We start from the raw sequence: 13891 nt of genomic DNA, 5'->3' as shown, positions 1-13891 counted from the left end.
CACAGTGATGAACAATCCCATGTAGTACAGGGATCAGGGATTACAGGGATAGCTATAAAAAGAGAGACAAGACATAATTCTGTATCATTTGTATGATGGACAGTATTTCACTAACACTATTTTGTGAATGCAGTGAAGAACCACATAAGTGGTTAAAGAGATTAAAATGTCAATATTGCACTGAATTTTAAAGCAACATTTTGACATCCTTGGGACTAATTTACTATTGAAGACTACCAAAAACTAAGTACAACCATTTCTTAGGTACACTTAAAGATTTTGTTTCAACTCTCTGTGGAAGCATATTTTTAAGCTGTATAATGAGGAAATGGACATTTTTCTTGGCAGACCACAAAATATGCCCACATCATTCACCACCACTCTTTTAGCAGCATGAATTATCACTGCAGTCTCCCTTGTTACATAAACTACATAGAGCTTGGAGTGCATCAAAGGAGGAACAAATAATGCATATGGCTGTTTTGCAGCAGTAAGTGCTCATTTCTCCACAAATGCTGGCTACTTCATATTTTTTTAAGTTAAAAGAAAGCCATTAAGACCTTGAGGGGTCCTGCCTATTTGAGCTGTCCACATTTCAGTGAGTTCAATGCAGTACCACAATAAGAGCAAGCAGGACTGGAGCCATCTGAACTTTGATTGCAGTATCAAGCATAAAAAAAATAGAAAAATCCCAAATTCCACAGGCTGGGTCATGGCAGCCACCTGTGAGATCTGATCCTACTCAACAGGAGCAGGTGGATGTCCTGCCATTGACATTATTGAATGGAAGATCATACCAAAACCTTTGAGTTGTGAAAGTCCTTTGCAGGTAGTTGCCTTCATCAGGCACTTACCAGCTCACCCTGCATTACCAGTACTTCACACTCTTGTGGTAGCAGCACTTCAGGGGTGCTGAACTGCTGTGTGCCCACCAGCGCAGCGGTCCAGAGAAACCCTTGCTAGAAATGAAGGGTTTCCAAAGCATCGCTATCTCCTTCCTCCCTTCCAGAATACAGACCAAAGCAATGCTGATTTTCAGCTGTGGCACCATAGGAGTGATAGCCCCATTCCTACCACCTGTCAGCTAAACCTTGGGTGACAGTAGAGCTCAAGCCAAGACACCATATGCCTTAAAAAATTGATGCTAAAGCTTGCTCTTTAATTTTGTGTGTGTGTGTGAATATAAATGCCCTACAGTGTTGAAAAACTGCAAAGCAATTTTGCTCATTTCAGTATGGAATGAAACACAGGAGAAGCAGAGGAAGGAATGAAAATAGTCTGCTTTTATCTGTCATTTCCCTTTGGCTGTCGTATTTGCTACAAGCTTAATTGCGCACCTCTGAATCACATCTGGGTTTTTACATATGCACCCCGTCTCCTTTCGCACACGCTCCACTCTGTCACACCTCAATAGCCAAGGGAGGAAGGATGCTGTTGCCCAGCTACCGAGCTGCTTCTTTTACAGCTCCTTTTTTCAAGAAGCTCATCTAGGGCAAAGTAGATTATGGAAGAGAAAATAGTATACAAAACTAGCAGTGTAGTCAGCTCCTTTCTTTCATACGCTCTCCTTTTCCACTTTAAACAACTAAAATCTCCTTACATAGAGACAGTAGCCTCTGCTTTTACAAGGCAACTATCAGGAAGGAGCAATAGTTTAAGCCTTTTAAAATGAAATTAGAGTCCTCAATTTGACACTTGCAGAATGCTCTTTGAAAAAATTCTATAAGAAGATCTAGAAACCGCACAAATGTTAAGCTCATTTGGAATTTGCATTTTAAACAATTGAAGAATAAAAAACAAACACAAAACAAAAAGACTTCTTCCACACCTATCTGTGCTCATGAAGCAATTATTTCACTTATCACTTGCCACTAAACCAGCTAACTAAGTTCTTAACTTAGTTTTGCAAGATAAGTTTAAACAATTTAGTGTGAAAGAGACTTGTGTCAATTAGCCTAAACCTACTACTTACAAAGCTGCACCAGTTTAAGTAGCTCAGCATGCAATCACACCTTTAATTAAAGCATACAGTGGGATGCATGCCAGGTTTTCTTCTGGGGCTGCCTGCAGGGAGAGGGCCTATGAATGTGCTTTGAAAAACCACAGAGCTGTGGTATTGCCATCAACCTGGCAAGCCATCTACTGGGTTTTTTCGTGAGTCTCATATTGCATCCTTGTCCACCATGATCCTGATAATAACAGGAACTGGACCAGTTCCTAAATTAAGTGAATGACCAGAAATGTTTCATTTCCCACAAAACATTATTTACATTCTGCATGTTCTCACAAAGGAAAACTACCAGCAGAGAGACAATCTGCAAGCCGGTGAACTGAGCAAAAATTAGGCTGTGCTTTTGCCATTGCTGAAGGTGTTTATTTTTCCACTATAAACCTTTGGCTTGTTTTACTACAGCTCCTGGCTATGTGTCTCTCAGATGAGGTTGTCCCTGCTTTTCCTAGGACTGCTGGTGGAGGAGAGGCTTTGCCACCTTCTTCCTGTGATGACCTGTCTGCAAACTTACTGGAGGGGAAAGGGGTGGCAAAGTCCCAAAATCAGGAGCACACTCAGCTTGTCATGCATCTGATACCTGAAAATACAGAAGAAATTACGATACACATCACACAGTCCCAAGATAAGCAAATGAAAGCAAAGACCAAAAAACTCTCTAAAGGGCTCAGCAATGGTAGAATGTGCGAAGGCAACAGAGAACATGGAAGATAAATGCACAGGGTTACTAAAACCATCAACTGTCTTCAAAGACCTCACACAAACATTTTTCCTTCTACTTTCTTCTCTTTATTTTTGTACATATTTTGCATTACCACTTGTTGCATATCTTATGACCTGGTGAAAACTCCAAGACCTACACATTAAGGTACCTTGAAGAAGTCATTAATGTCTGCTGTCCATACCCTAATGGTCCCCAAGATGTTACTTATGTAAGAAAGTACTCATGTTAAGAAAGATTCACATTCCAGAGAACCAGTCTTGCAAAGAAACAGGCAATCTTGATTGCAACAGAACACTGCATAGGCACACGTATAGGTATAACATTTATAGGTCTTGCTTAAACCATCTCTAAATAAAACATGACACAGTATGGATAGAATTATGCATATATATTGTCAAGGGACTGTTACCACAAGCCTCCTTTTTCTTTTTTTTTTAATTATTTTTGCTTAGCATGGCCAAAAAAGTGAAGCTAAACAGGTATATATCAAGAAGTTACCTGAAGAAAGGGAGTCATATGAGGGTGCATATGAATATGTATCTATGTGTACATATATATATATGCATGCATAAATGAGGATGTGTGCATATATATATAGGCGCATGAAAAATAAAAAAGTGCTTGGTGACAGCCAGCACGGCTTCACTAAGGGGAAATCCTACCTGACCAATTTGGTGGCCTTCTCTGATGGGGCTACGGAACTAATGGACAGGGGTAGAGCAGTTGACGTCATCTACCTGGACCTGTGCAAAGCGTTTGACACTGTCCTGAATGACATCCTTGTCTCTAAATTGGAGAGACATCAATTTGATGGGTAGACCACTCGGTGGATAAAGAACTGGCTGGATGGCCACACGCAAAGAGTTGTGGTCAATGGCTCAATGTCCGGCTGGATACCAGTAACGAGTGGTGTTCCTCAGGGATCGGTGTTGGGACTAGTCATGTTCAACATCTTTGTTGGTGACATGGACAGTGGGATTGAGTGCGTCCTCAGCAAGTTTGCCAATGACACTAAGCTGTGTGGTACAGTTGATACGTTGGAGGGAAGTGATGTCATCCATAGGGACCTTGACATGCTTGTAAGGTGGGCTGATGCTTGATGATAAACTTATGAAGTTTAACCATGCCAAGTGCAAGGTCCTACATCTGAGTCAGAGCAATCCCAGGCACAGCTACAGGTTGGGTAGAGAAGAGATTCAGAGCAGGCCTGCAGAGAAGGACTTGGGGGTGTTGGTCGATGAGAAAATGAACATGAGCCGGCTTCAGTGTGCGCTCGCAGCCCAGAAAGCCAACCGTATCCTGGGCTGCATCAAAAGGAGCGTGACCAGCAGGTCAAAGGAGGTGATCCTGCCCGTCTGCTCTCGTGAGACCTCACTTGGAGTATTGGGTGCAGTTCTGGTGTCCTCAACATAAAAAGGACATGGAACTGTTGGAACAAGTCCAGAGGAGGGCCACGAGGATGATCAGGGGACTGGAGCACTTCCCATATGAAGACAGGCTGAGAAAGTTGGGGCTGTTCAGCCTGGAGAAGAGAAGGCTGCGTGGAGACCTCATAGCAGCCTTCCAGTATCTGAAGGAGGGCTATAGGGAAGCTGGGGACGGACTGTTCATTAGGGACTGTAGTGATAGGACAACGGGTAACAGGTTAAAATTTAAAGAGGGGAAGTTTAGATTGGATATAAAGAGGAAGTTCTTTACTGTTAGGGTGGTGAGGCACTGGAATGGGTTGCCCAAGGAAGTTGGGAATGCTCCAACCCTGGTGGTGTTCAGGTCCAGGTTGAACAGAGCCTTGGGTGGCATGGTTTAGTGTGAGGTGTCCCTGCCCATGGCAGGGGGGTTGGAACTAGATGATCTTAAGGTCCTTTCCAACCCTAACAATTCTATGATTCTATATCAGAAACATAATTTGGTCTAAGGCAGTATAAAAGAAAGAGCAACTATTACTGGAGGAAAAAACCAAAACTGGTAGAGATGAAAACCTAAACAGTAAATTATAATCTGAGCATGCCAGCGAGGAGACCAGAGCAGGGCAGATACGGATGTGGTCTTAAAGGTAAAGACAGGAGTTTAATTTGTGACACGAAAAATGTGCTTTGGAAGATAATAGTGAACACATTTTAAATAGTTTGCTTTTAAATGCCAACTCTGTGAAGACTGTACATGGGTTTTTTGATGCTAGCTGACTGAAATGGATGGTAGAGAAGATGGGATAACGGGAAAATGAAAGTAAAACTATTTTAAACTGCCTATTCTTTCCATGCATGTAAGATTAAATGGCAACCCACAGTCAGCAGGACTGTAATTGTGGTCAAGGGCTAAAGCAACCACTGTTTCATGCCAGCTCCTCCTACAGAGAACATGGGAGCTTTTGGATGCTGCTGGCTTGCCTCTTTTTAGGAAACTGTGAGGTGGGAAAGGAGGAAATCTCAGACGAATTTTGTTAAATAGATGAATGACCACATACCTTTGATCAGGTATTGGAACAGGCTGCTCAGCCTGTTCCAAAGCCTGTTCCAAGCCCAGGGACACATGGTCCGTGAAGTGTTCACAAACCGTGTAGCCAAGGCCCTTAGTGACATGGTTTAGTGGTAGCCTTGGCAGTGCTGGGGAATGGTTGGACTTCATGATCTTAAAGTTCTTTTCAATTTGGTTGATTCTGTGCTATCATTCTAAGTTATGTCTGGCCTACACTAGAAGGGTACATGTGTGCAGTGATATTAAACTGCTCCTTTTCCTATAAGACAATAAAACGGGGCAGTTTCCTACTGAAAGACTCGATCCACACTATAAAACTGCTTCAAAATGCATAGTGCACTCACTATTTCCAAAACAAAACAGTAATTAGCAATAGTGGTGCAGTGGGTGAAGCCAGCAGCCTCCGAGGGGGGCAGTTTCGTGATGTTTCATAGAACCATAGAATTGACCAGGTTGGAAAAGAGCGTTAAGATCAAGTCCCTCCATTACCCCAGCACTGCCAAGGCCACTACTAAACCATGTCATGAAGACCCTTGTCTACAGAGTTTGTGAACACTTGAAGGGATGGCGACTCCACTACTGCCCTGGGCAGCCTGTTCCAATGCCTGAACACCCTTTCAGAGAAAAATCTTTCCTTTCCAATCTAAATCTCCCGTGGCACAGCTTGAGGCCATTTCCCCCTGAACTTGTTACTTGGGAGAAGAAACAGACTCCCACCTCACTACAACTTTCATTCAGGTAGTTGTAGAGAGCGATAAGGCCCCTCTGAGCCTTCTCTTCTCCAGACTAAACCCCCCAGTTCTCTCAGATGTTCCTCATCACACTTGTGCTCCAGGCCCTTCCCCATCTTCATTGCTCTTCTCCGGACCCACTCCAGCATCTCAATGGCCTCCTTGTAGTCAGTGGCCCAGAACCGGCTGACATTCCCAAGGCCAGGTTAGCTTGCCCCAGGGTTTCTGTCCTCCATCTCAAGACCCGGCGTGAAGGGCGCTAATGCGCCCTCAAGCACCGGGCCGAGTCCTCACACCTCACGCCAGAGCCGATCGCAATCCCTCCGCCGCCACCCGGTGGAAAAAACCGCCAGCACCACGACCACCACCTCCACCGAACCCAATTCCGCCGTGGAACCTCCCCTCAGTGACGCCACGCGCCCGCCCCTTCCCTAGCCTTTATAAGGAGGCCCCGCCCTGCCGGGCTAGTGCGCGGTACGCGGCTGCGCGCAAACGGTCAGGTACGCCGGCATGGTCAGTGAGGGCGGCGGCAGTGGCAGCGGCAGAAGCAGTTGAGGGGCTACTTAAAGATGGCGGGGCTGCGGGAAGGGATGAAGTACACCATGTCCCAGGAGCAGAGGGCACCCAATATCTCCGTGCTGCCCATCAGAATGACCGAATCCATGATGCGAGCGCTGGAGGAGTACCAGAGCGGCAAGGTGAGGGGGTGTGTGCTCGGCGGGTTCGCACCACGGAGAGAGGCGTGCATCCCCTGTCCCGTGGGGTCCCTCCCGCAGGACCCGCTGTGGCGGGTGGGAAGGTGTTGTGCCCCCTTCTCTGGGTAGCGCTGGCTCGGTCCCCGCTCCTGCTCCGTGGGCTCTCCGGGACGCAGCGCCCTGGGAACGGGTCCAAGGCGCTCGGTGTAAGGCAGCGGTTGTTGCACTTTCCGTGGCACTTGACGAACTTCCAGCCCCACTCTGCCGCGTCTCCCGGGCAAAACTAAGGACTCCATCGTCGTGCGGTCCTTGGTATAAGGGCCGCTGCGCTGTCACAGCAGGTTGCTCGCACCTCTATTGGGCTGCCGGGAGCTCGAAGCCCGCTCCGCGTCCAAAAGTGACTCAGGTACCTGGTAGTTGCAGTCGCCGCCGCTTTCCTTGGTGCCGGCGTGCCCCCCGCTCACCGAAAGCTTTTAATTGAGGACGGGCGCGTTCCGTGGTCCGGAGAAGGCGATGCATGTCCCTGGCGACTGGCGCTGAGCTCCTCTCCTCGGGTGTTTAGGCGCTGTGATGGGGAGAGGTGAATCGCAGGGGGTCTCGTACACGTTATAGGTGTCGCGGTTTGACACCGGGCGATTTTGTATGTTCGAGCACACTGACTGTAAAAGAAAAAAAACCTGCTTTCCTCACGGCAGGTAGATAAATAAGTTTGGAAGATGTTTATTTCTGATTTATTAAAACAAAATTATTTACCTGTGTTCTTCTTTTTTTTTTTTTTTCTTTATCTAAACCAGGATGAATTTCCCAGTTAAATGTGATTTTCCATGAAAAAAGCATAATGCAATGCCCAGTTATTTGGAAATTGCAAACCAGTTAACAAGCTATTTGTGGTCATTCTGATCAAGAAAATAACAGATGTTTTCCCCTATTCCACTATTTTTTTTCTTCTCCCGAACTGTAAATGGGTCTCTCCATTCTTCCTGCCAGATCTGCTTTTCCTAACCTACTCACGCTGGAGTTTGAATGTGCCATGTGGAAGAATGTGGCAGGTGGAATAATAATGGAGCACAAAAACTTAGAGCTTTGTTATTTTACCTTCCAGAATTTCTGGGTTTAGGAAGAGTCATCTTTAAAACTATTTATCCAAGTCACTAATTTCTGACTTTTGCACTGGCAGAAAATCCTTCTATGACACTACCCGGGAAGTGATATCAGAGTTGTCTTGTTGCAGATGCTTTGTGGTTTGTTTTATTAGTATTTGACAAGAATATCCATATCAGGCGGAAGAATCAAGGAGGGAGAAGAAACTCTCTCCGTCTCAATTTTAAATAGGTCCAGTTGTGATCTGCTAGCTCACACATCTGCTTGGTGCGAGAGGAGGACAGGATTGATGGTCTGTAGCTGGTGGTACCTTCCTTCTTTCTAGCTTAATGCTCAGCTGTATTGCTGGCCCATTTCATTTCTGACTGTGTAACTGGAAAGTTTGCAATGAAGGGTAAAAATCAGTCTTGCTGAAAACTGAGGAATGTGATAAAGGGAAGATGTGGAAGGTAGCAGACAGCTCTACTGCTGGCTCTGTCCTGGGCTGGAAGATCTTATTTGTGTAATGCTGGTAATAATATCACAAAAAGTTGTAGAGGGGAGAAATTGGGATAACTCTCCCATGACCTGCTTATCACCATCACCTGTAGAATCTGGGCAGCTAGTAATCAATCTCTGCATACTTAATTGCTTAATGTTCACATTTAAACAGTATACATAAACAATGAAGCACTCACTCCTTGTTACCGCTGCTGAGGATTCTCTTAGTTGGCATGACAGTTAAAGAAAGTTTGAAAGACTTCTGAATTCTTACATTAAAAACAGTAGCTTCACCTCCTTCTTTACAAATACAGAATAGAGGTTGTATCTCTTGGGCAGGCCTGATCTCTGCAGCTTTCTGTAGATGAGAAGAAATTCTGATGCTGTACTTGCTTTATGCACTCCATCATTGTGGCCTGAGGCTGACTGGATTCAGGGGATGGAGAGCATTCTTGCCTAGACTTCCTTTGACTGTATTGAGCAGCATGCTTTAAGATCCTTGCGCATCATCTGTGGCAGTATTAATTTAAAGCATGGCTAATCTTTTTGTATTCTGTGTAGTAGGGAGCAATACTTTGGCTTTAGTTTGGTTAAGTTCTCTGTGTTGCCCTGAAAGGTAGAGTTGCAGCTGCAGCCACTCCTCTGGAGAGAAGGGGGAGAAGTGTGGGATGGCTTGCCCTGGTGCAGTGTCTGTGTCCTGCAGGCAGGATGTCCGCTGTCCTGCGCTAAAAGCAAGGCCTTCCCTGCCCACCTTGGGAATGGGTAAGTGCTGGAGGGGATGGGTAAAAAAAGGAGCCAGACTTAACTCTTTCAGGCACTGTGGTCTGTTAAGCAGTTGATGGCTATGCAACAAGAATACAGCTTTATTTTCCAGTTCAGCCAAGTAGTTCTACTTGTCAGCTTCCTTAGGAAGGGCAGTCCCATCTTCTAGCCAGCACACCACCCTTTCCCTCTTTCAGGGGTGATCCTGTCTGGGCCCAGAGCTGCAACATCAGTACTGTGGATCCAGGAGATGGGGTGAGCAGATGGAGATGTGCCAGGGAGGCCCATTCTGCTCTGCATCTGCATGCTGCTTCTGCTTATGTTATTCCAGTGCTGTCAGTCTGGTTTTGGTGGTTGAGTGCTCCCTTTGGCAGGATCCCTTGTGTAGACTGCCACTGCTGTGTGCTGGTCATGGGTGCAGTGAAGGGAACCAGGAGCTACAGGTAAGCATATTGAGTGCCAGAGAGTCTCAGTGAAAATCTTAACTTTGGTTTTTCACATCTGACACCCAGAACTACCAGGTAATGCAGATTGTTATCTCTTACTGCTTGTAAAATGATATATAAGCCTGCTTATGGTGAATAGGATAAATGAACTGTTTTTTGTGAAGTGCTGCTAAGGTCTTTTCAATGTTTTGGGTTTTCCTGCTTACTGAGTACTGTGCAGAAGGCAGTGCGTATTAAAAAAAAAAAAAAAAAAAGCCACAAAGCAAAAAAATAAAACTACCAACAAAACACTAACTCCAAAACTCAGAAAATCAGAATGGAAACACCAAAGGAGGCTAAGTTCCTGTTGCATCTCCTTATCCATGTGTTGAAATGGCTCTGCCACCCCAGAGCATGGTTTGTTTTTTTTTTGATGTGTTACACGTTGGGAAGTCAGAGTTGGCTATCAGAACTTCGGTAAATGCAGCTTGGCTGGTTGCTTTGGTACCTCTGTCTTTGCAGCCAATGGGAAGCATGATGTGATGGATGCACTCGCTGGAGTGTGTACATAAGGAGGGATCCGCCATGGAAGCGGTGCTATTCTCTGTAGTAATTTAATGGATTTTGTCAGTACAGATAGTCTTTCCATCCAAATGCTTTTTAGTTCTCCTTGCGAGACCTCTATAATACTGTGTTGATACATGGGATGCTCTGAATTGGCTAATAACATTTTTTGGCTCACTGATTGGCTGTAAGCCCTGAAAGGGAAGAGAAGCATCTTACAGGAGGATGAGGGAGAGTGGGGAAATCCTTAGGATGGCATTCCCAGAGAGTTCCGGTATCTTCTTCTGGCCTTGTCCTGCATAATACATAGCTCTTTAAAAATTATCAAAGCACATGAAGAATTTTATAATACCTCACAATCTTTAATGTGCTGATACAAAGGCATCTTCTGCTCACTCTGAGTCACCATGCCTGAAAAACAGTAAGTAGGTAGCTTCATGTACGGGAGTGTTGCCGCATAAATATCTGAGTTAATTGCAGTGTGCCATGTGCTTGCACAGAGGCTTAAGCAAAACAGTGGACCTGGAGCAGCTCTTGAGTTTTTGGCCCCCAAATTAAGGGGAGATGTAAGACCTGACTGTTGCACCTCTAGCTAATATTTTTAAGCGGACCTGTGTAGGAGAACTTACTCCTTATCTGAATAAAGAGCAATTACGTAAGGGTGATGGAGAGAGTCACTTTGGTGCTCTGCAAAGCTCTTTTGTGCTCTGCCAACCCACGTTTTGAGTCCCCTGTACAATCCTAGTTTGTGAGGGACGCAAGGAAAGACAGCTGTCCTCAGCTTGCTCTCTTCAGCTGTAGCAGGAGAGACCATGAAGGCTGAGGTATGAAGGATATGGTACTGTGGCTTGGGGAATTGTAGGTGAGGTGATGGTAAAAACTGATACTGCCCACGTCTTCAGTACTGGAGTGAGAGGGTGGCTGGTGGAGCTGGCAGAAAAAAGTAAAGCAAGTGGGTCTGTTCACCTGTTGAGTGGTGGACTTGCGCACCTTGCTGTCATAGAAGACTGGGAGTGGGCCGTATCAGAAGGTCTGAACAGGGACTCAACTAATTGGTGGACAGCAAGTGTATAAATGGATGCAGTACAGGGCTAATGAGGGTTGCACCCTCTAAAACACCTAACGAGGGCGGATGGTAAGGAAGTATGAAGGGAATGAGCATGGAAAAGTGGTAGGAATTCTGGTCTCTGGCTTCTCCAAAACTTCATACTCTTTGCTGTGAGAAAAGAAACGTAGAAAACCTGGGTGATCTTGGGAGCAGAGGAAGTGGGGGTTTGGAGTAGCACTTCCTGCATCTCTGCTAAAACCTGAGATCCACCTCCTCAGGTCCACAACTTGTGGTGGTTGTCAGCTTGTCAGATACAGAGGTGACAGAAGGTTTGTCTGCCCTTCTCCCTGCCACAGCAGCCTGCTGCTCCAGGCCATCTCTCAGCACGTAGGTGGGACCTTTCTGCTTGATGCCCTGCTAAATTCAGATATTTTTAATGGCATTTTTTCTCACCGAAGCAGGAGAGGTGGCTGATTACACCAGCACAGTCGCTCCAGCTCAAAACCCAGTTTGTGTCAAATTCTGTGAGTCACTACTTTGGTGATGCCTGCTGCGTGGTCCTATGCTATCGTTGCATTGCCTGTCTGGCTCGGTGTTTTGTGAATTGCCTTCATAGGTTAAACTTCATTCTGGAAAATGTCAGATAAGGGTTAGGATTCACAGCTGTTAGCCAGACTTTGTGTAACACTGATTTTTAAAATTAGCTTACTTGAATGTACTGGCTAAGCACACAGGTACATAAGTAGTCTCAAACTCATCTCATTTCTAAAACTTTCTGCCTGTAAGTTGGAAGGTTTGTGGGGCAGACAAATTTTCAGCAAGCCATTTCAGTGTGTAAGGTTGTACTTACTGTTGGTGGCTGCATATCTTGAGATAATATATAAGCCTCCAATTGTGGAAAAACAAGCATAGTCATTTCTGAAGACCCTACTGCCAATTCATATGGGAACTCCAGCTCTCCAGTGGTATTACTTCTGCCTGAGCCCCTGTCCAGGGTTTTGTGGCAGTAGGTGATGCTCTTAGGCAGTGTTGAGACTTGGCTTGGTCCTACATTACACCACTCTCTGGCAGCCATATTAAGCAGCACCAGCTCACTGCCAAGATCAGTGTGGGGAGTTTCCTGTTGGGTGAGTGAGGCAGATTTTATTGCAAAAGGGTGAGAGAAGTGCAAGTGAAGGAGGAGGAATCTGTGGCTGGAGGGAAGAGAGGACAGGGATTGCATCTAACTCGATTTCCCAATCCTGAATGCCTCTGAATGGCACCTAAATTCCAAATCCATAAACACTTCCTTTTGCTGGAATAAAGTCTTTATTCATTAGGATTTCATCCTTTGGTGCAAGTTGTTTAGGTTAAGTGTTTGCAGTGGGCTGGCAAACTCCCTGTAACGTGCTGTGGACAAAGCATAGCAAATTGAGCTTGTTAGCATAGCTGACCATGGTTTTGTGTCCAGCAGCATAATTCCAGGATTCAGTAGTGTTGAGCAAAGTCAGCATTGCTGCTAGAATGGGATATTCTTATCAGCGGGCTTCTGCTGGCACTGGTGGTGTTGCTGTTTGGACTGTGTCGAGGAGCAGACCTGACCAGAAGCCAGCTTGTGACAGAGAAAAGACGTTTCCAACTAGCAAGCTCCTTGATTTTTTTTGTTTTTCCTGTAACATTTGCACATCTTCACAGACAGTGGTGTCAGCACAGCAGTAGTAAAGAACTCTTCCATCCTCACAGATCATGTGCAGGCTGAGAGACATCATAATGACAAGGTGCAAGTGTCTTTTATTATTTTTGGCCATGTTGTGTATTTCGCTTGGCAGATAGGTACTGAAGAAGTGAGGATTGTTTGAGGGAGCTCAGGATTTTTTGGGAGCCAGTTTGATTTTTGACTTTGAGACACATGCTCATTAAGGTTAATTAGCAAGTTAAGAGTGCGAGGGAGAAGAGGCTACTCCTTGTCTTCCTGAGGACAGCCAGGCTGACTGCACTGCTGGGAGGTGGTAGGATGCTTGGTTTCTAGTGTTGCAAGTGCTCCTTCGTGTTACTGGTCCACACCTGGGGAGCTGGGCAAAGAACAGGTAATCTGTGACAGTGGGAAGTGACAGGGCCCTATGTGTTGTCCTGACAAGGAAAGCTGTTGTTATCAAGACCTTTTGAGTAGACAGGTTGGTTGTGTTCATCACGTAATCTAAGCTGATACCTAGAACTCAAGTACATGTGAAAATGTGTCATTGAATAGTCTCTTCCGAAATGAAGTCATCTCAGTCCATAAGCAACTGGGACGGTAGGGCAGGGTTTGAGAGTGGGAAGGCACATAATTTTGGACTCCCACATTAGTGGTACTTCAGGCAGAGAAGAGATTGGTTTTCCCTTCAGTGCCAGCAGATACCATTGTACAGCATTTTCTGGGACTCCCCATGGTACCCTGATGATGATAAGTATCAGCTCTTGTGCTCCTCAGCACCAAATGGAGGAAGCCCTGCATGCTGTGAGAAGCCTGCGGCTACTGCTGAAGCCCTGGCCACTGGGGTCTGCATCATGGTAGGAGCACGAGGAGTCTGCTGTGGGCACATCCACCTTCTCTCTCTGCAAAGAACCCTCTGCTGGAGTGTGGAGGTTTGTCCGTTTACTTATATTCTACTTATTTTTCCTCTTGTAGGATCGTGTTTCTTCTCAGCCTTCAATTCAGTTTCAAGGATCTCAAGGGGTAAGTATTTTGTACTCTTATTATATTGGAAAATAGATGCAGTGTAGATTAACCACTTCTACTTTTTTTAAGTAATCTACGTTTGTAAAATCTGCTTAGTGCCAGATGTTTTTCATTGTATATTTACTTAGTAATTATTAATTCAGTGTAGTTGAAAGTGAAAAAGAATCATGCTTTAGATAC

At 45.3% G+C, this 13891-nt stretch overlaps 1 protein-coding gene across 1 annotated transcript in view; it reads left to right on the top strand.

The window, feature by feature from the left end:
• Window positions 1-6507: 6507 nt before the first annotated feature.
• The window catches only part of ELL2 (elongation factor for RNA polymerase II 2), a gene marked incomplete at both ends in the record, with an annotated part of 32155 nt that continues 24771 nt past the window's right edge, over window positions 6508-13891 (top strand). Inside the window, 2 exons of the mRNA XM_080638350.1 lie at window positions 6508-6636; window positions 13661-13708. Coding sequence (XP_080494476.1) covers window positions 6508-6636; window positions 13661-13708 — 177 coding nt within the window. The remainder of the gene's footprint in view (window positions 6637-13660; window positions 13709-13891) is intronic.

This window comes from Psittacula echo (assembly GCF_963264785.1).
Source record: "Psittacula echo genome assembly, chromosome: Z".
In the NCBI taxonomy this organism is placed as follows: domain Eukaryota; kingdom Metazoa; phylum Chordata; class Aves; order Psittaciformes; family Psittacidae; genus Psittacula; species Psittacula echo.
The sequence above is the reverse complement of the archived record's forward strand: the minus strand, read 5'-3'. Positions and strand labels throughout refer to the sequence as shown.